This window comes from Austrofundulus limnaeus, unplaced genomic scaffold (genome assembly GCF_001266775.1).
Source record: "Austrofundulus limnaeus strain Quisiro unplaced genomic scaffold, Austrofundulus_limnaeus-1.0 Scaffold52, whole genome shotgun sequence".
Taxonomy (NCBI): Eukaryota; Metazoa; Chordata; class Actinopteri; order Cyprinodontiformes; family Rivulidae; genus Austrofundulus; species Austrofundulus limnaeus.
Genome location: NW_013952454.1, coordinates 1,015,347 through 1,037,836, shown reverse-complemented (window position 1 = coordinate 1,037,836; position 22,490 = coordinate 1,015,347). Strand labels below are relative to the sequence as shown.

At 39.7% G+C, this 22,490-nt stretch overlaps 1 protein-coding gene across 5 annotated transcripts in view; it reads left to right on the top strand.

Annotated features, from left to right (window-relative positions):
* fhod3b (formin homology 2 domain containing 3b) overlaps positions 1-22,490 on the top strand; it is a gene marked incomplete in the record, with an annotated part of 124,575 nt that overhangs the window by 91,337 nt on the left and 10,748 nt on the right. The window contains 15 exon segments of one of the 5 annotated variants that reach the window (XM_014008727.1): positions 4,346-4,440; positions 5,248-5,359; positions 6,037-6,131; positions 6,477-6,620; positions 6,772-7,016; positions 9,100-9,219; positions 9,795-9,854; positions 12,095-12,202; positions 12,308-12,442; positions 12,773-12,823; positions 13,345-13,535; positions 14,865-15,350; positions 16,680-17,560; positions 21,306-21,464; positions 21,969-22,151. In XM_014008727.1, coding sequence (XP_013864181.1) covers positions 4,346-4,440; positions 5,248-5,359; positions 6,037-6,131; positions 6,477-6,620; positions 6,772-7,016; positions 9,100-9,219; positions 9,795-9,854; positions 12,095-12,202; positions 12,308-12,442; positions 12,773-12,823; positions 13,345-13,535; positions 14,865-15,350; positions 16,680-17,560; positions 21,306-21,464; positions 21,969-22,151 — 3,065 coding nt within the window. 5 annotated transcript variants of the gene reach the window in all.

The window sequence follows — 22,490 nt, the reverse complement described above, 5'->3', positions numbered from 1 at the left end:
TGACAATGAAAGCTTCTCACCTCTGTTTTCAGCAGACTTTAAATAAAACGAGACATTTCAAACGTCACCTTACACAGATGCACAAAAGAGAAATATGAACTGATGGTTTTCTAGGTCAGCTTTTTTGTATTTGTGTAACTTAAATGAATCATTTTTGAAATATCGTCCTTGTCATTTAATGGCTAATGGGTACACTCAAATCCATTCATCTGACGCAGGTTTATAAGCACAATTTGAACTTTAAAAACAACTTAGTAATAAGTGCGAACAGGAGAATCTGACAAAGAGATGAAGAAAACCAAGGAGTGTGTGTTCAGGTAATAAGATGGGTGAATGTGGAGCTGGTCCTTATGTTCAGGAGTCCTTAAGTCCAGCCAACTTTATGTTTAAACAATATTTTTTAATTAATAACCATTTGTCTTAAGAACAAAAGAACTGCAAGCCTTGGCTCAAATGAACAAAAAGTGGTACCACTCCCCTCACCCTAAATGGTAAGTGGACTGAACTTATACAGAACTTTATCAAGTCCCTCCAGACCCCAAAGCACTTTACACTTACATTCGCCCAGTCACACACACACTCACACTRATTGGTGGTAAGCTACATTGTAGCCACAGCTGCCCTGGGGCACACTGACAGAGGTGGGGATATTATGCACCAGCGGCACTCTGACCACCATCAGTAGGCAAGGCGGGTGAAGTGTCTTGCCCAAGGACACGACGACTGACAAGGCTGGAACGGAGGATTGAACCAGCGACCTTCCATTTACAGGCCGACTCCCCTAACCACTCCGCCCCTGTGATCTAGGATCTTAGCCCTAAAACCAAATACCGGAAAAAGGGGACTGTCGGTAACTCCCAAATTTAAGAAAATACCCCAACAGAGTGACAGCAACCACAGGAGGCATCTACAGGAGCAGGAGAAACACGCCAACATGTCTCCTCTGGCCTCCCTCGCTCCTCCAGGCAGGTGGAGCTTGCTCCTTTTAAATCCTTTCCAGCCAGTCTACTGTAAAGAGAAGACACAAGTAAGGGCTGCGTCACACGGCAGGATAATTGTGCTAAATTCTGGCCCTTCCGACAATCTTAAGGATGTCCAGATTATCGTGATGACGCAAAAAAAAAACTGTCATGACTCACCAGAAAGTCCGCTGGATGTTAAAAGTCTAATGGAATTGTTTTTCCTCTGGTAAAAATAGTCTACAAACAATCAACATTGTTTCTTCCCTGTTACAAATGTTAATTTACTCTAAACTCACGTCTCTCTGTAGGTCACGTGAGATTTTTCCCCTGACATCTGAATTCTTGCGTGATTTCAGGAAGTCTCGCGTGATTTAATATCTGACATCTGAATGTTCATGAATGAAATATCTTTTCATTTTTCGCCATGTGGCTTTACAACCACACACTGTAGAACCAAACCTGGTACATCCATGATTATTTATCCTCACGTGTGGGCTCTGTCAGTCTTTGAAAATCGGCCAACTGTTTTAAAATCTTGCAGTGTGACGCAGCCTTAATGAGCAAGTCATTCCCAGGATGACACAAAGGACATGTCACACTGGAAGCAGGATAACGTAGTATCCTATGCTTCAGTAGAAATCTGAGTTTGGAATATCAAACAAAATTTTGTCTCTCCCCTCCAAACCAGTGTCAAGTAGTTAGGACAACCTAAAACATACAAACTATCCCTTTAAATTGGACTTCTGCATAGCACCTCAGACATCTTTGTGTCTATCTGCAGTCTGCAAACAGAGGTGACTCTAATCTGCAGAACATGAAGGAACTTTTAATACTTGTGCAAACTGAAGCATTTTGCTTTGATACGTCAGTTTGTCAGTTTCTGCACCGCTTTAACCCGACATGTTAGTATTGAACCCTGATTGATAAAAGATGAACTGTCGCTGTAGCGGGACATCACCATGTACAAACACACTGAGGTCGACGTGCACACTCACCCAACATGTACACATAGCAGCTGCACCTGGGAATTTTGGCTTATCTGCAGCGTATTTATGGTTTTCATACCCCAGGAGAGAAACAAAGAAAAAAAACATGTATGAGAGAAACTGCAGGTTTTCATTAGAGCATGTCATAAACTCTTAAATACAGTAAAGATTCAATTGTACTTTTAGTCTTTCTGTCTGTAAGTCTGTTTATTGAGTTGTTGCTTRGATATCAAACCCAAAGGCTTTGTTATGACAACCTTTGCAGCAGATCCTCTGATGTATCTCTGAACTGGATCGAACATGAGGAAAAAACAAGAATACCACACTTTACTGAAATATATATTTTTTTACATATTAACCTCAAAGTCATAACTCCTGCCAAGAATTAGACCCACCAAAATGTTCCACTTGAAGCATGTTCTCCTCCTTCTTGTGCTCTTTTACAGTTCCTGAGTCTTTATGCTCTTGAATCAGCTAAAATATCATTCACACTGTGGGCTCAAACTAAATCCATCTAAATGTAAATGTGTTGGCATCTGAAATGACTTCTAGTTTTCATGTGTGTTCCACTTTCACCAACTTTATTATTTTTATTTTATGTTGTTTTTGAGTAGAGGTCTTACCTTTAAAGTGCCCGTGGCATGCTTTTTCTTCAATTACAAAAAATTAAAGAAAATATCCTGATATTTTAGAAATTTGGCATCATTCATATGACTTTTACACAGTTTGTCACAAAACGTGCATTTTTTTTTTGCTAAACTTGGTGCAGTCCAAGTGAAACAGGAAGTGATGTCAAAGGGGAACTCTTTAAAAACGGGTAACTTCCTGGTTTTTATAAGTCTGACTCTTCTTTATCCATCTGATAATGATTCAAAATAATCTACAGAAACATCTGATTCTTTGCAGACTGTTGTTAACCATTGTAACAACTCATTCAGGCATTCCCCTTTGACATCACTTCCTGTTTCTGCTCATGCCAATATCTCAACAATTGTTCATTTCAGTGTCACAAATTTCTGTTTGCAATTCATCATGAATGTTATCTTTCCAAATATGCACTCAAATATATCACTTAAATTTAATGTCACAGRCACTTTAATGTTGCTAAAAACAGATAACAAATTTTGAAGGATACATAATTTTTTTTTGTGTTTTCACTTTGTGCCTCAACAAATATTAAAGTGTCTGTGACATCCAATTTTTTGCAAAGAATATGAATGCATTTTTAGAAAGACAACATTGATAACATATTGCAAAAATAATCTCACTTTGCTGAGATGAACATTTGTAGAGATATTTGCATGAGAAGTAACAGGAAGTGATGTCAAAGGGGAATGTCTGCATGTAAACAGAGCATTGCTACAAGGCTAACAACACAGACTGTAAAGACCCTGATGCTTCTTTAGATTATTTTGAGTCACTATCAAAGAGATGAAGAGTCAGAGTTCAAATAATATTGTTACTATAAAAAAACAGGGAGTTCCTTTTCTTAAAGAGGTACCCTTTGATGTCACTTCCTGTTTCATTGTGGCTGAGCCAAATCCTGAAGAAAATCTGCCAGTTGTGTGACAAAATAGGTAAAAGTGTGTGTAATATGCAAAGTTTCTTAAATATAAAGATGTTTTCTTCTACTTTTTGTATTTGAGTGAGATGCATGTCAGAGGCACTTTAAAGCTCTATCRTGCAAAGAAAAATCYCTGTGTACACATCCCAAACATTTCTACTTTTAGCAGATTAAAAACATATTTCAATTTTAATAGTGAGTGATTGCCTTTGTGCGAGTGACTCTTTGTGTTTGACAAATGACAGATTTATGCATCCATTATCTGTACCCGCTTATTCCTTTCAGGGTCACTGGTGCCCATATGCAGCAGTCACAGTGCGAGGGGCGGGGTACACCCTGGACAGGTTGCAAGTCCATCACAGGGCTACAAACAATCATTCACTCTCTCAGTCACACCTAGGGACAATTTAGAGTTACCAATTAACCTAAYAGTCATGTTTTTGGCCTGTGGGAGGAAGCCGGAGTAYCCGGAGAGAACCCGCGCATGCACRGAGAGAACATGCAAACTCTACCCAGAAAGGTCTCTGGACCAGGATTTTTAACCAGCGACCTTCTTGCTGAGAGGCACCAGCTCTACCAACTGAGCCGCTGTGCCGCCAGATTTAACAGATTTAATTGTTTTATAATATATAGTTGGTAAAACAGTTCCTTTGCAGAGTTAGTTGTGAATTTCTTTCATTCTGTCACAACCCGGAGTGAGCTGTTATTGTTTTGTAAAGAAGATGAACCAAACATCATCCGTTCCTTCTAATCCTACTCTTGTTCATATTTATGCCTCTTGTTTTTCTTTTTCTTTTTTAATTTAATTTAATTTAATTATTTTGTCTGTGCAGCTCTGGGTCAGATAATGCTGTATGTTGATGGGATGAACGGCCTCATATGTCACAATGAAACAGTCCAGTGGCTCTACAGCTTGGTTGGATCAAAGGTAAGAAACGTTAAAAGCTCTTCATTAAGTAATGAAACTGCAGACTCTTTAATCTCATCTCTGTCATCTCATTATAGCTCTTACAGAACAGATTAAACCATGAAAACAATCCTCCTGTCATTCTGGTTRCTTCAGCCCCCTGGTGGCCATGTTGCCACACGAGGAGGCGGTTCACAGCTTCTTTAGCATGTTTTTCTTTCTTTCCTCACTTTTTTGTTCCTATAAGTTCTTTTTCTTCCTTCCCATATAAATATTGAGAGAATTCTTGGCTTCTGCATTATTGTTTTTAATGAAATTCTTGCTCCCCAGTCATCCCAATCATCTTGTATGGCAAACATCCATTATTAATAAACATTTTGACCATGATCAGTAGAGCCGTCTCATCACAGTCACTGCACTGATTATAGCTGATTATCACAAGTGATCTTTTTTTTCTTGTTTTGTCACCCCTGATTTTTCCATCTCTCCTGTTAGCATTAGTATTTAATCACAAACCTTTCCACACATTTTGTTTTTGTAAGTTTCTAAACATTTGTGTCGTTTTTGGCTTGCCATATTCAGGCTCTGGTTCATTCATAGTTGTTTTTTTTTCTTATGTTCCTATTTTTGATAAGGGCCTGAAATAAACAGGATCCAGTTAGCTGTCTATGTCCGTTATCTAACTTCAAGACTGTTAAGACAGGAAACAGCTGCTACATCGACATGACATGAAGCACTTGGATAGAAAAAATAATAATTCCTGCTGATTCATGGTTAACAGTCCTTCAAGTTCAGCATTTATCTGTTTTTTTTTATTTCTTTTTGTAGTTTCGTCTGGTGGTTAAGACGTCTCTAAAGCTGCTGCTGGTCTTTGTGGAGTACACAGAAAGTAATGCTGCCCTGCTCATAAAGGCTGTGAACACTGTGGATGCAAAAAGAGGTAAGACTAAAGAAATATGTTTTTTTTAATGTAAAGGTTAAACTGCTGTTTTTGCAATAAAAATAATTTCTCAGAGATTAAAAATAGAGAATCGTAAAGAGTCACCTGAAGGTATTAAACTTTTATTTTGTAGCTTTTTGGATGCTAGCATATCTTTTTTTTTTTTTTGCTTTTTTTTTTCAATTCAAAAAAAATTATTCATTTCATTAAAAAAATAACTATATACAGTAACAAAAAATAAACCAAGAAAACATACAAATCAAAATAAAATGAAAGGTAGCAGAAGAAGAATACATCTTTATCCTGAACTGGTCTGTATTTATTAATGAATTTAACTTTACTTAGAAGCTGCTGCCTGCAGAAAGCTGAATCCATGACTGAAGTGTGGAGGTTATTTTTATTTATTTATTTATGTATTTATTTATTTATTTTGAAGATAAAAACATTTTGTTTTTCCACTGCCACATTTCAAGAGCTCATAACTGCAGCTCTCCCACTGGAGCCATGGCATATTTGTGTTTTTGTGCTAAGAGGTGGTTCTGAACCATTTTTTTGTCCTGTAAGACCAACAGATGGGTTGGATTTTGTTCTTGTCTGTATAAATCTTGAAGTGAAGGCTGTTTGGTTTGGAGTTTGTCATGTTTTGCTCAATTCCTTGCACGTATTTTGTCGCRCAGATACAAAACTATGGTCAAACATCATGGAGATCCTGGAGGAGAAGGATGGTGTGGATACTGAGCTGCTGGTGTTTGCAATGACACTCATTAATAAGGTAATAAACTGCTGTTCAACTAAAGAAATACATATTATAAAAACTGTTGTTCTTTTGTGGCCCTCAAGGTGGTGCGCCCATAGGTTAAGAATCTCTGGTCTAGAGCAAATAAAGGTAATTTCAGGCTTTGGGACAGTTAGATTTGTGCATTTTGTACACTTTCTGAAATTAAGACAACAGATTCTGCCCCATCTCATCAGTAACTGACAGGAGGGGGGTACCTGACGAGTCAAAACCGGACGCAGAGGGAACTTTGGAAAAGCGTCAATATGTGGCGAGCTGGGAGTGGGAATGGGTTGGATTAATCTATAAACCTGTGTTTCTAATGAGATGTTTGTCTCTCAGACTCTGGCAGGCCTTCCGGACCAGGACTCGTACTATGACCTGGTGGACTGTCTTGAGGAGCAGGGTATTGAAGCCACAGCCCAGAGACACCTGAGCAGAAAAGGCACCGACCTCGATCTTACAGAACAGTTCAATATCTACGAGGTCAGGAAGCCCACACTACTAATCATTATTATGTCATATTATAGTGCGATTTATTTTGGCTTGGTTTAAAAAAGGCCAGGCAGCAGCCGAACATGTGTACCGCAGCTGTGATTTATGAAACAGCTTGAACTTCAGTGCCTGTTTGATTCAGATGACTCTTCGTCACGAGGACGGGGATGATGAAGCGCAGCTGCCGCCGAACGGCAGGAAAGACCGGCGGAGGGCTAGCGTCGGCTGCACCAACGAGAGGCGGGGCCTGGACAGGAGGCGGAGCCGGAGACATTCGCTTCAGAACGGCAGAGACCACGCTTCGGCCTCAGCTGCTCCCAGCAGCCCTCAAATTCACTCCAGCTTCCTGTCGGCTGGTGGCGGCAGGGTGGAAGACATCTGTGAGAGGTGAGGGGAGAGATGTGCAGAGSACTGTTTCTGAAAGTTTTATCAGTGCACCTCCACTTTGACTCGAACTTTATCTGACTTTATCTGGTGGGGGGGTGGGTTTGAGCTTGTATTTAAAGTCTGGGAAATGTCTGAAAGAAACAAAATCAAGTAGACCGCAAATTGTTTTTTCTCAGAAGCAGCTTTACGAAAGCTGAGGATTACAAATCAGTCCACTTTATCTAGAGTCAGAGCTGAGAATTTTATTAATTTAGTATTTGAAAGAATGAAAAGTAGGAGACTGCTGCTACAAAATGACATTGAAATCAACATTTTTTTCTTTGTTTTGGTCAAAGAGGAGACTAAATTCAAATTTCCTGCACTATTAGAGATCCAAACACACAACAAAATGTATTTACAGCTAAACTTTTTTTTGCATATGTCCCCTTTAAAGAAACCTTTAAAGTGCCTGTGATGTCAAATTTTTGTAATACATATGAGTGCATTTTTAGAAAGAGGACGTTGACAAAATATTGCAAAAGAAATTTCATGTCGCTGAGATGAAAAGTTGTTGAGATATTTGCCTGTGAAGTAACAGGAAGTGATGTCAAAGGGGAATGTCTGCATGTGAACAGAGCTTTGCTAACAGCTAATAACACAGACTGTAGAGAAGAATCTGATGTTTCTTAAAATTAGTTTGAGTCACTATCAGAGATGAAGAAGAGAGTTTAAATAATATTGTTTCAATAAACAAAGACCAGAGAGTTTTCTTTGTTAAAGAGTTCCCCTTTGATGTCACTTCCTGTTTCACTTTGGCTGAGTTCAAAAGAAAATATGCCAGTTATGGGACAAAATGGGTTAAATTGTTTGTATTGTTCCAACTTTCTTAAATATAAAGATGTTTTCTTTGACTTTTTGTATTTGAAGAATATGCTTGTCACAGGTACTTTAAGGCTTTAAAGATTGATTAAGAGTATACAAACCTTTTATTTCACTTTTTACACAAGGCCAAGCTTTGATTTGGACTCTGTCTCATTACAGCTCCGTTAACACAGTCCAGAGTAGCATACCTACTGATGTTCCTGGCAGACGTCAGGTCTTCAGGTTTACTAAATTCAGTCCAGCAGGTCATTTGATACCAGGCGATCCACGTCCAGTCTACCACAGGAAATTCAAGCTGCCTTTGAAGATCACTATTTTCCATATTGTTAATGAAATCCAGACAACTGAGAGGGATCCAGATAGCAAACTGGCAACGTGCTCACACGTGACGATCTCACTCAGCTCACTTCAGCCAGACCTGATAGCTCCACATAAATAATCCTGGTGATTAGATTAAATCTWAAATCTCAATAAAATCAGGGCAAATTTTTATTTAATTAATCTGTTCATGTTGGATTCGTGGCCTGTTGGGGAATTTTTTGTTGCATGTTGCAAGTCTGTCACTAATGTTTCCAGACGACATCGTACTAATGTTACTTGTTAACATTCAGTCTTTTTGGCATTAACAGATGTAACGTGTTTTTTGTTTTTACTTTGACAAGCATGTGTGTCTCCTAGGGTTGGGCAAAATTGGCAAAAAAAAAATTAATCATGATTAATTGTGGTATTTAGCCGATAACAATTAATTTGACGATTAATCCCCTGGAGTCCCTGGACGCCCTTATGTCCTGGTTACATGACCAATTTAGTGGGAAAGATTTTCTCTTYATAAAAATCTGTTCCAAATTGTGTCAAAATTACAGACTTCAGGCTACACATCAAATTTTAAATTGTGTTGATAATTAAAAAAATTACAGAACTTTTTTTTTTAATGTTCATCATATTTGAAGCGGAGAGGAGCACCGAGCGGACTGACTGGAGGAATCCCCAGTCACTCTCCCTGGTGGTATTAATCGTATTAATAGTCAAGTGCCAAAAAAGAATCGATTAATGTTTTTTCTGACGATTAATTGCACACGATATGATGATGCCCAACCCTAGTGTCTCCTGTCTGTGAACTGTTTCTCCTGGACCATTCATTTGTGGTTTCACGTCTCTGTCAAATTCCCGCTCCCCGCCTCCCGTTCCTCCTTTCAATCCGTGACCCCTCCTCCCGCCGTAGAGAAGAGGAAGACGAAGAAGAAGAAGAAGAAGAAGATGATGATGATGATGATGATGTGGAGGAGGAGGCAGATGATGAAAGTCATCCAGTCACTGAGTCCTCTAGACAGGGCGCTCACAGGTATCTGAGTCCAGCTGGTTTCCCTAAAATAAGATCCTCATTTCTCCTCCCCGGTGTCTCCCTCAGTCTAAGTTTGATTATCCTCTCTATTCTCTCTGGACTCAGACTCTCTTGTATTTTGTCACCCTTAGTGTGGTTCCAGATGTAGCAGACACTCCTAGCATGTGTCTGAACTTAAAGTGTATGGCCAACATCCTCCCTAGAGCCAGTGATCCCGAAGAGCAGAGAGACTATCTCAGCACCAAGACCAGGACCTCCTCCCCTGTGTCCGTCGCACCTAAACAGAGGACCTTTAGTCCTTGGTGTGTTCCCATCATCCCCTGACTGGCTCCACACACCCTCACTTTTAGTCTGTCCCCACCAAACACCTCCACCCTTCTTTTTTCTTTCCCTCCATCCGTCAACTTAAAGCAGAGTCAGGTGACTTTCAAAGCCACAACTGCAGAATGCTTTTTGTGTTCATTTAGCCCTTCCTCCTCACCCTGCTGCTTCACTAACTTCACTGTATGACTGACTTTTAAATATTTTGTCTTCTTAATGTCTGACTTCACCACTTTTCTTGCTTCTATCTTCAGTCTGACAGAAACTAAACCTGCTACAGCTTACTCAGCCAGAAGGCCCTGCTGGGCTGAAAGGTGAGTCGATAGGTCAACATGAGCCTCCAGAGTATTTATTACCATCATTGGCTTTGAGCATTTTAATATTTGTATACTTTCCTAAAATGAATTGCTTATCATATTTAAAGAAAAGTGAAAAATAAATATTTAATGTATAAATTGGGATATTTGCAGGGAAACTGCTGAAATCTGTATATAAATGTCTCAGAAAAGTTCTTTTTCTCCCTGCAGCCTTTCCTTAGAATAAACTAACCATCCATTTATTCAGTTTTGTTTTTATGAGAAACAAATACATGTAGAAAATACAAAAATTAACCCTAATTTTCAACAGTTGTTACAAAAATGTCTTTTAAATGACTTAAAAGTTAAAACAAAATAAAATTTAACTGCATTTTAGAGAATATAATAATTTGGTTAAACACATGAAAAACCTTAATTTAAAACAAAAACCATTTATTGCTGATTTTGTCCAAATTGGGTAAATTTTAGACAACAGTTAAGTTAAATGTTTAAACTAAACAACTATATGTAATGAAAGAATGAAGACTATCAGACAAATGCAACATATAAACAAGACAAATAAAACAGCCTGAAATTAAAACACAGTACTAACCAGAGCAGAATAAAATAACCACATCAGAAAACCTCATTTCCCTTAGGCACAAACCTTCAAGTTTTTTCCTATATCCCACCTAATCTAAGCAGAATAGAGAATAGAACAATAAATTATATACAGCAATACTGTATAAAACATCTGCTTAATAAATAGTTAAAGTAAACAAAGAAATTCAGCAAAGTTTGAAATCCAGTCATGAACTAAAGTCATCTGAAACTTAGTAAAACAAACCATTTATATTGTTTATGTGTTATAACTGCTTTAATTAAGGACTTTAACACCTGGTTGTTAACAGAGTCAGTCTGCAGATTTAATTGTAGCATTCCTGGCCTGAAATCAGACAACAATAAAACTGTAAAAATAAAAAGTGAAAATATCAGTAAATTAAAAAACAAGAACGCAAAGTCAAACGAAGAACAGGTCAGATTTTTGGATTATCAGCTAATTAATTATTATTATGACCCCCGCACGTGAAATAAGCAGGAGTCATATTGTTTTTTTTTTGTTTTGTTTTGTTTTGTTGGTTTTTTTTTTTGTGGTGTTTTTGGTTTTTGTTTTTTTTTTCAATGATTTTTGGTCAACCGTAGCACAAAAACGGCTGCACCGATCAACATGAAATTTGGCAGGACTGTAGAAGAGTCCGACCTACACTACGCCCGCCAACGGTTTTACGATAGACCGTATATTTGAGGAGGGGGCTCCTTTCAAAGAGGGGGTGAATGGACATGCAAAAATGCTTATAACTCAGAAATTGTTCAACATAGGAGCTTCAGATTTTTTTGTTGTTGTTGTTTAGCTCTAATGAAGCTATCAGTGTGCCCCCCGGACCCCCGATTTGTCTGAAAAGGGGTATCTGAACATACAAAAATGGTTATAGCACTAAAATACCTGCCGACAACGCCAGTAAACTGTCGTGGACACGTTTATTAAAAAATGCAGAAACACGTTGAAATAAATGCACAGAAAAAAGAAATCTACGTGTATGGTCGATAATTATTTAATTCTGGGCAACAATGAACAGAAAACAATCATGGAAGTCTGTCGAATGTGGCCACCGTCATCAAATGGCAGACCAATGATATAACCTCATGTTAACACCATGTGACAATGTACAACCAGTCACAATCCGCCTCATGTTACTATCAGCCAATGACAGGCTCTCAGCTCAAAGAGTTAACATATCGCAACGAGAGAGGTCAGCCCGATGCTGGAGTCCTGACGTCTGGAACAAACAGATTAAGAGCCGACATAAGTTATCATAAGATATGAGCAGTGGACAGTGTCAAGGTGAAACAGATATAAATAATTAGTCCATGACACTATTTAACATAGGAGCTTCAGATTTTCATTGGTTGTTTGGCTCTGATGAGGGGCTATCCTTCAGGTCCAACACTGAGCACCTCCCTCCCAAAGACCCCCACCCAAACCACTACAATTTTGGGATGCACCTAGTAACATGACATTTATTAGGAATAAAGACTTCTGAGTTCTGGTACATTTCTGCATGCGCGRGTCATTATGTTACCGCTGTGCAGTATCTAGTTTTTTTTTTTTTTTTTTTTGTCATTTTCTGTCTTTTTGTTGCAGCAAACAAATTAGAAAAGAACAAAAAACTGAGTCGTCTCTTCCTGTTCTGTAACAGAATCAGTGCTGGAGGTTCTTCRTTCTCTGACAGAAACCAGACTCCCACATCACCCGTTCATCGCCTCTCGAGCTCAGCGCCGTCCACACTGGACTCCAAACCCGGCAGGTCAGTCCCACCAGCATCCACTTCAGCACAGCTAAGAACATTTTGTGGCAAATAAATAAATAAACAAACAAACGTAACTTTTTTTCTTTTGTCRTTTACAAGCAGATCTAGTTTTGGGAGCTTGCTCACATCTTCCTACAGGCAGCATCAGGAGTCTCTGGCTGCAGAACGAGAGAGGAGATGCTTGGAGCGAGAGGAGCGGCTGCAGAGAATCGAGAGAGAAGAAAGGAACCGCTTAAAGTTAGTCTCCTCTTACGGGTTTCACTAACCACAGCAGGAGTTTATGTCATAGAGGAACATACAGTCTTCACTCTGCGCTGTTGGCAGAGATGTGCATAAATTTGTCAAGAGGCTGAGACAAGCTGGGCTTTATTTATGACGATCGTTACGCTCGCTGAATCGTGACGGGATGGCTCAGCAGAAACATATGYTCTTCTCATACATTATAGCTCTGTAATAACCCAAGACTATATCAGTAACGTTAAAGCAGATTACAAATTTAAATGAAAGTCTCCATCTAAGTGCGGTGTTTTTTTATTTCAAGCTCTCGTTTGTTTGTTTTTGTCTTAGTCGAGATTATGGAGAGAAGAGGGAAGAAATGAGACAAGCCAGAGAGGAGAGGTACGTTTATTGATATTTTTTTTAAAATCTTTATTTTTGCTTGGTTTTGTAAACTTGAACATCCATGTTATTAGTTTGAAAACATGCCCAAGCCTAAATCAGTAGTTAATAGCCAAAAATGCTTTGCAGCACTTTAATAAAAGGTGGATGTCATTCGTCATCATTTGAGTCTGAGTAATGAGATTATGGCTCCATTTCCCATCATTTTCCTAGAATGAGACAGCATAAATGGCTAATATTCACTGATACCATCAACATTATATAAGGCTCTCATTCTTCAAAAATGTCATATTTTCTTAAGCTTGACATTTTATAAAATAGCGGTTTACTGGAAGTTATTAAATGTGATTTAGAAAATAACCAGACTCAACGTTCATTCAGTTGATCCAAACAAGGTTTCATTCAGTTGCAGTTCTCAGGAACATACCAGTAATGCCGCAGTGTCGAGTGGCAGAGCTGAGATCGTAGAGTTTCTGACCCACAGTGTGCAAACATCTGTAGGCTTCGTTCTTCTGCTGCAGGTTCAGAGCAGCCGAGCGCTTCGCCGCCGACAAGTTGGAGCGAGAGCGCCCCAGAGCGCCGACACGGGGGCGAACCGAGATCACGCTGTGCCTGAGTCCGACACCGTCCAGCCGCTCCGCCTCGCGCTGTGTCACACCTTTACCTGCCGTGTCACAGGAAGACACCGCCATCACGCCTAAACCACATTTAGGTAAAATAAATTTGACTCTTTGATATTTATTTAGTAGAAATGCTGGAAAAGACAGTCCCAACCTGCACAAGAGAACTGAACAATACTTATTTGTAACCTGTTCAAAATATCAATATTAAGTTATTTTCAGTTTTTTWAAAAAAAGTGATTTCTTTCAATTTATCACCTGGCCTTTTGCTTACAAGACTGCCAGTTTGTTGTCTTGATTCTTAATGGTCTGGAGTGACCTCATTAAGAATTTAAACTCTATAATTAAAAAAACCTGAACAACTAAGCTTTAATATGACTGCAAATATTATTTGAAGGTATTTCGATACCTTCAAATAATAGCAGCGGGCAGCGAAAAATGTTTAGTTTTAAAGGAAATCATCAGAGTTATAAATCAAAAGTTAGAAAACATGGATAAAAAGAGGGATTAGGAAGATTTAATGTCATTTCAGGCACTGAGATTTGTAGAAGGTGTCTTTAGGAACTCATTTTTATGCAAATTTCAGTTAAATCCAGTGGTGGACACAGTTCCCCTAAAGCACTAAYAGTGGAACTAATTTCCTGATTAGTGCTTTAGGACTTTTGCTATTTTTTAATTCATTAGTTGATTAGCACTTCCTAAAGGTATGGGCTTTAGAAGCACTAACTGAGGTCTATAAATGTCATTGATCAACATTATTGTTCACATTTTAAGGTGAAAACTGTCACACATTTTGTTCATATGTGTCACTTATCTACAAGGTCACATGTGTCAAACTCGAGGCCCACGGGCCAAATGTGGCCTAAGGTGACTCTCATTTGGCCCACCAAGGACACCAAGTGACAACATACTGCACACAGTAAATATTGTCTCATGTTGACTGAAGAATGTTTCATGTGTCAACAGGATTATATTAGTGCTTTAGAATTAGCTTTTGCTAAATTTTTCTGTGTGTTAGTGCTTTAGAAATAGGGGACTTAAATATTTGAGTTAGTGCTTTAGGGTTAGCTGGCCACTACTAGTTAAATTCAATATTTTTAGTTATATTCCAGTCATTTATTGTCGTAAAATAAATAAAAGTTGGTTTAACATCATTGATATTGTTATTGCAAAATTCAACAAGAGCACAGTTACATGTCCTAATAATCAAACAGTGATTCTTCTGAGCCACTTGATGGTTTGAAATATAATTCTGTAAATATTAAATATGTTTAGTTATAAATCCAGTAAACTATAAAGGCATACAGGAATAAAAAGATAAAGGGAACATTTAGCATATTTTTGCATTTAAATGGATTTTGTGAGCCAATGCACTGTTTAAAGAATCCATAGATTGCCCATTGTTTTGGTTTCATTCCCAGCAAAAGAACACATCTCAGGTCCAAAGCTCGACCCCCAAAGCAAACCCAAAAGTTGTGCACCTGAGTTATCAGCAGCAGGACCTTCCCCAGCCCCTCCCTCAGAAGCAGACAAACAGCAGACCGATGCAGAGGCCGAAGATGCTGCAGAGACTCGAGCTAATGAGGATGYAGCAGCGCAGCCGGAGGAAGAGTCGGGCAGAGGGGGAGAGGAGACGCGAGACGAGGGGACAGAGCAGAGCACGGAGGAGGCAGCTGACGTCGCAGAGGTCAGAGAGATGGAGGTGGACGTGGAGTTAGAGGAGGAGACTGAGAAGGTGCAGCTGGCAGGGAGGGATGTAGAAGACAGCATACTGCTGAGTGAGAAGGAGAGACAGAATGAGGAAATGAATGAGAAGGACAACTGCTCTGCCTCCAGCATTTCTTCTACAAGCAGCACTCTGGAGAGGGAGGAGCGGGAGGAGAAAATCACCAATGACATGAAAGCAGGTACAACTGCAGCTTGATTTATTCACAACGGGCCTCGTTCAAGAACCGTTGGTACAAACAGATCTGTTCTTAAGTTGTGCGTACGAGTGATTTAGCAGAATTTGTGGCATTCACCAATTTTCTCGTACTGTAAGATTTTCTTCAGATACGAACAAAATTCACGAGTGGTCCAGACCTGTCTTATATTTTACCAGCAGTCAGTCTGCTGTTATCTAGATGGATTTTCTTCACTAATAACTTTATATTTCATTAGTTGGAAGATATTTTGAGTTGAAAAAAAATCATACTCCATAATTATGTTGACATTAGGCTATTCTGTTTGAATTGTAATTATAATTTTAAATGTATTAATAACGATATAAATTGTTTAGATTAAATTAAATTGGCTATTAATGCTGTTGTATTATTAATATGAAGATCTCAAACTACAAACTAACGTAAACAAAGTATTAATTGAAGTTTGGAGACATTTTAAAATGCTTTTTTTTCCGTAAATGTATCTGACACTTGCAGGGGAGGTTAGCGGTGGGGAAGCGACTGCTCTTCCTCCGAATAAATGAAAACTATGTAACACAGTTGTTTGCACTGAAATTAAAAATATTTGACCAAAGGAAAACTGGAGCAGGACTAGAGAGAGATGAATATGATTTAGATTTTTATTTCTGTGACTGTATACGACCCACAGGAGACATGACATTAACAGCAATCATTTCATACCTCGGCTTTAGCAGCTCCTTTAATTCCACAGCTGACGCTGCTAAAAAGGATCTCTGAATCTCTGAGAGCAGGACTTCAATCTCTGAACTCGTGAAGTTTTCCTTTTTACTTTGTGATGTCATTTATGAATGAACACTTCCTGGTATCTGGGGCAGGAAGTGTATAGCCTTATATGGTGTTTTCAGGGTGGTAATTAAGCAAATGTCCTCTGCTCGTGCGCGAACACCTGATAGACATTCATCAGTATACGCTGCTCATTTATACACGTTTCCTGAAGATAGAAGAGTTTGTTGAATTTGACCTGACACGTTCGTACAAACAAAAATAAGAGAAATTTAGGATAAGAATATGAACCTTCTTACACGAGGCTCATTGTCATAGTTTGGTTAGTAATCATGCCAACATATCTGCTTCTTGTTTTTATACTTTACTGTCAGATCCTCCTGTTGGTTCCAGTTCATGTCATGTTATTCTCTTTTTCTGTCCTTTTATTAATCAAAAGTCAAGTTTTAATCTTAAGTTTACCTCCTTTTTGCCTAAATCTTGGTCCATTCTGGCAACAAAACCCTCCTTTTTATGTTTCACTCGTAAAACTTGTTTCCCTATAAACAGGTCAGTGGGCTCTAGAAGACGCGGACGTGAACGACCAGTGCAAGAAGATTCTCAATAACAAGCGTTTCATGCTGGAAATGCTTTACGCTCAGAAGGCTGTCACCGAGGACGAGGGAGATGCGGGGGAATCCGAGAAGGAGAAATGCACGCGTGAGAAAGAGACGAGTGACTCTGTGAGCAGTTTGGTCAGCAGGATCTCCACGCTGGACGCGAACAGGCAGGCCAGAGAGGAAACTGTGCAAAAAATGGAGGTGGGACACCTGGACAACCATGGCAGTGTCCGAACAGTGGCGGGGAAGTTTGGGGATTTGGTCAAAGGCCTGACGTCCCTACAGGAGGTGGAGGCCTCTAAAGAGCAGCAGACTGACAAACCGTCAGCGTCCGCCTTGTCTGCGTTACCCCCCAAGAAAGAGTCGGATCATATCTGGGATCAGCTGATGGCTACACCCAGGGAGCTGCGCATCAAAGACATGGACTTCACTGACCTAAAAGACGAGGACGACTTGGACATTTTAGATATGGACAATGTGATGGGCTCACCCCCCACCCCGTGCGGCTCTGCCCTCCCCCCACCTCCACCCTTGTTTGGGTGCCCCCCGCCTCCTCCCATATTTGGTAAAATGATGCCCCCGCCTCCTCCGTTCATGGCTGCCGTTCCTCCCCCCTCCCCTCACCTGAGCCGGGGGGAGGCGCCGCTGTTCCAGAAGAAAAAGAAGACCATCCGTCTGTTCTGGAACGAGGTGCGTCCCGTGGACTGGCAGTGTAAGAGTCATAAGTTCTGTAAGGAGTCCATGTGGTCCAAACTGGAGCCCATTAAACTGGACACGTCCAAACTAGAGCAGCTGTTCGAGTCCAAATCCAAGGAGTTGTCTGTCACAAAGGTACGCTCTTTTAACACATTAGAACTCTGTTTAATGTAAAACCAAATTAATGAGAATCAAAGCAGATACTCTAATTTTATGTCTATTTTTTTGTTTGGAAAACACTTTGGGTTTTAGAATGTTCTGTTGAAAGGTTTTGATTCTTATCAGGATATTTTTGGTTCTGTCACATTATCTCGTGGTCCCAATCTTGGGCAATGGAAGGAATGCTTCAAGGACCTTTTCAGTCCTAATCCTATCAGCACATCTTCCATGTCTCTGGATGTTGTTGAGCTCTCTGGGTTGACATGTCTTTACGACATCCATTAGACATCAGGAGCAGTTCGCTGGATTGGTGGTGGTTTTGCATTTAAAAAGGAGAACTAGAAGATGTGTTCCACTTAGAGAACTCACTCTCCTCAGCCTCCCTGGTAAGGTCTGTTCAGGGGTGCTGGAGAAGAAAGCCCAGTCAGTGGTTGAACCTCAGTTTCAGGAGGACCGATGCAGGTTCGTCCTGGCTGTGGTACACTGAACCAACTTCTTATCCTCACTATGGTCCTCGAGGGGAATGGGGTTTGCCGATCCAGTCTATGTTCGTTTTGTGAACTTTGAGAAGGCATTTGACCCTTTTCCCCAGTGTACACTGTGGGGTGTGCTTCCCGAGTATTCAGTCCTTATACAAACTGTGCATAAGTTTAGCAAAAGTAATCTCAGGGAGGAGGTCCTGCCCCAAGTGGAGGAGTTTAAGCATCTCGGGGTCTTGTTCACGAATGAGTGAATAATGGAGCAGGAAATCGACGGGCGGATTGGTGCTGCCTCTGCAGTGATGCGGGCGTTGTACCGGTCTGTCGTGGTGAAGCGAGAGCTGAGCCAGAAGGCAAAGCTCTCAGTTTACCGGTCGGTCTACATTCCTACCCTCATCTATGTCACGAGCTTTGGGTAGTGACCGAAAGAACGAGATCACGGATACAAGCGGCTGAAATGAGTTTCCTCTGCAGCGTGTCTGGACTCTCCCTTAGAGATAGGGTGAGAAGCTCAGTCATCCGGGAGGGGCTCAGGGTAGAGCCGCTGGTCCTCCACGTCGAGAGGAGCCAGTTGAGGTGGTTCATCTGGTTAGGATGCCTCCTGGACGCCTCCCTGGTGAGGTGTTCCAGGCACGTCCCACTGGGAGGAGGCCCAGAGGAWGACCCAGGACACGCTGGARGGACTATGTTTCTCAGCTGGCCTGGGAACACCTTGGGATTCCCTCGGATGAGTTGGGCTAAGTGGCTGGAGAAAGGGAAGTCTGGGTCTCTCTGCTCAGGCTGCTGCCCCTGAGACCTGACCTCGGATAAGCGGCAGCAAACGGACAGACGGACAAACTGTGCATGTGTCTGGTTCACATTGGCAGCAGTGCATCAGACCTCTTCAGGTTGAGAGTCCAGTCCTTTCAGTGTCGCTGATTCTGTTCTTAACCTCAGGATTGCATCTCTGCTGTTTGAGGATAACCTGGTCCTGTTCACATCATCGTGCATACATCTTGACTTATTATATTAAACGATGTTCTCCCAAATTTCTCTAAATTTTCTTTTGCAAAGTTTTCTGTTTAGTTTGAATCAAAAAAGCAAAGTGTTTCTGTTTTTACTGTGAATTCTCACAGAAAATCTGAATTACATAATCTTCAGACCTTTGTTTGATTTTCAGAGCTGAATTGTACAAAATCAAAGTTTTATTTCTTCAAAAGTAAATTTCCCTGCTGAWAAAGGTTTATTCTATTCTATTATAGTCTAATCTAATCTATTCTAGTTTGTTTTCTGACGACTTTTTAGGAGGAAACCCACTGCAGTACTCAGTTTAGCACTGTGTCTGATTGTTACTCGTGGTTGTATTTCATTTTTGCATCGAGTTTCTGCTTCAAGACTTGTAAATTTTTCCAACATTTGTTTTTGATTTGTTCATAAAATGAACTAATCCTTGACACAGTGTATTTATTGGGAGGCGACGCACTGTTTTGAATCTCATCATATTTACTTTATTGTGAACACAAAAGGAAAATGTCAGCCCACAAGTTAAAATATGAGGGAAATAATGCAATAAGGCTGTTTTTCTACATTCCTTTCCTTTTTTATTGATTTGTAATATGAATCCTCTGTGTATAGTTGAGGTTTATATATCCTCAGTTTAAAATTGTGGAGACGTTACATTTAAACATAGTTTTTTCAAAGATGTGGATTTTCTTTTGAGCACATTTAGTTTGTGAGTCAAGTGTGTCCAACCTATTGTCATCCTCTGGTGTTTCAGTCAAGCAAGACACACAAGTTAAAAGTTTTAGGTTGAATCAGCCTCATTTTTCAAGTTAGGTATTACAGAATTATAACATATTGCTACAAAAGCTGCCCTAGTTGGAAAAATAACTTAAAAACAATCATATCAATCAATCATGGAACTTTTTTTTCCACAATCTTTCCACTCCTTTCTGTTCATTTCTGTTATGTTGGATTTTCCATCAAATTTCACCTGATAGTAATAATAGCTGCACATACTATACATAGTATGTGAAATGAGGATATATAGAATAGAATAGAATAGAATAGAATAGAATAGCCTTTATTGTCCCACAGAGGGGCAATTCATGTGTCACAGCAGCATCTGTACAGAGGTTCACACGCTAGTTACTTTACAAACTATAGTTAGTGCACACAAAACAAAAACTAACACTGACTAGCCATGATAAGACTAATAATAATAATAATAATAATAATAATAATAATAATAATAATAATAAGTGGCTGTCATCTTGAATTCTGAATTAATTTCCGACTGGGAATTTCCACCAGTGTCAGTTTATGACAGGGCTATTCAACTAAATTGTTCCGGGGGCCACAGTTACTGCAGGCCAACAGCTGAGGGGCCGAACATCCAGCAATTAAAGTTATTATGCAAATAAACCAAGTGTTACAAAGATCTGTTACCTCTGAAATAGTTTATTTTGCTGCATTTGATCATGAATACAACATACAGAACCCTATAAATGTAGTGATAATTAAACAATATCAAAAACAAAAGGAACACATTCTGCCTCCTGTTTAACACAAATATTATTTCGACATCTCTGACCTGCCTAATTTTTAAACCAATTTTTTTCTTCACCTTTGTAATTTTATCTTCAACTGCTTGTAGTTTTAACTGTCTTTGATGTTTGTAAAAATTGTTTTTATCAGCTTGTAGCCAAGGTTCTGACGTTTCTGTAGATAGCACACATCTATGTCTAATTAAAAGAACTTATAGTAATTAAAGTAGAGAACTGGGGGTTTGGGCTTAAGAGATGAATGAACCAATTGGCGGATTAATGGCCCAGATTTACGACTTGTAAGTGGGACATTCCCACTTCCCTGTACAACTGGCAGAAGTAACCAATGAAAATGCAGCCAAATGGAGATTTTACACTGCGAATTTTGCCATATAATCCTGTGCACCTCCACCTAGTGGTGGGATGCTGGCACTTTGCTGGTAAATTAATCAACAAGCATTATGGGAGATGTAGTTTGTCAATGCTGGCTTTAAAGCAGCATGTGCTTATTTTAAGACAGTACGTCTTTGAAACTCTTGTGGGACATAAAATGCTGTGGTGAGCTGCATTTGGCCCACAAGCCTTGAGTTTGACACGTGGTCTAAACTGTATACATGGAAATGGGATTAAATCGTCAATCAGGAGTAGATTTATCAAACATATTTCGCCCAAAATAAACTGGTCTAAATTAAATCTGTCTTTTTTTCCATCCCTTAGAAAGCAGCAGTTGATGGCAAACGACAGGAGATCATTGTCTTGGATTCAAAGCGCAGCAACGCGATAAACATCGGACTAACAGTTTTACCACCCCCTCGCACAATAAAGACAGCTATTCTTAACTTCGATGAGTATGCACTAAACAAGGAAGGCATTGAGGTAAGCTTTTGTTTTATATACTGTATATATAAGCTTCAGTCTTAAGGTGAAGCAAAAATAAGCACTCAAACTATTTACTGCTCATCTGTTAGTTAAAGTTTGGATTTTTCTGGCTGCACGTTTAACCTTTTCCATTTCTGGCTGTCTGAGGTTGTTTTCAGTTCATTTTAAAAACTGAATGATGGGTATTTGAAGGGCTTCATGTCAGCAGGTAACAGTTAATCCTGCATACTTCAGTTATATAAGCTGCAGTTTAGAGCTTCTCCCTGGGTTTATTTTCAGCAGGGAGGAGATTCCTCTCCAAGTTTTTTTTTCCCCCTCTGAAGGTATTTGCAGCAGGACAACAAAAGCAAGGTTGAAAGTTCAGATGCTGAATGTTTTTKTGGGAATGCTGGAAACGGCTTAGAAGACAGAGCCACGGACATACAGACAAAGCACGTACAGGTTTTATACGGAGAAACTTTGATGTTTGAATGACTTATCCTCATCTCTTCCTCCTCCTAGAAAATCCTCCCAATGATCCCCACCGAGGAGGAGAAGCAGAAGATCCAGGAGGCTCAGCTGATGAACCCGGACATTCCTCTGGGCAGCGCGGAGCAGTTCCTGCTCACCCTCTCCTCCATCACAGAGCTGTCAGCTCGTCTGCAGCTGTGGGCGTTCAAGATGGACTACGAGCTTCTGGAGAAGGTCGGACACGTTCCCATCTCCTCACCGGTTACATAATTACAGTTTATTCTTTTTTAAATTCACTGTGGTGTTTTAGAAACAATACTCCAGTTGTTTCTCACACAGTGCACAGAGCTGTACAGTAAATACTAACCTTAACCCTATAATGTGAGATTAGTATAGCAAAAAAATAAATAAAAAATACAAAAAAACTGAACAAATGAGCCTGACTGACCAAACTCTACCAAACAAGTTTTTATTTTATTTCTTTACCTAAGGCTTTTTATTTTTTTAATCAATAGAATAGAATAGAATAGAATAGAATAGAATAGAATAGAATAGAATAGAATAGAATAGAAT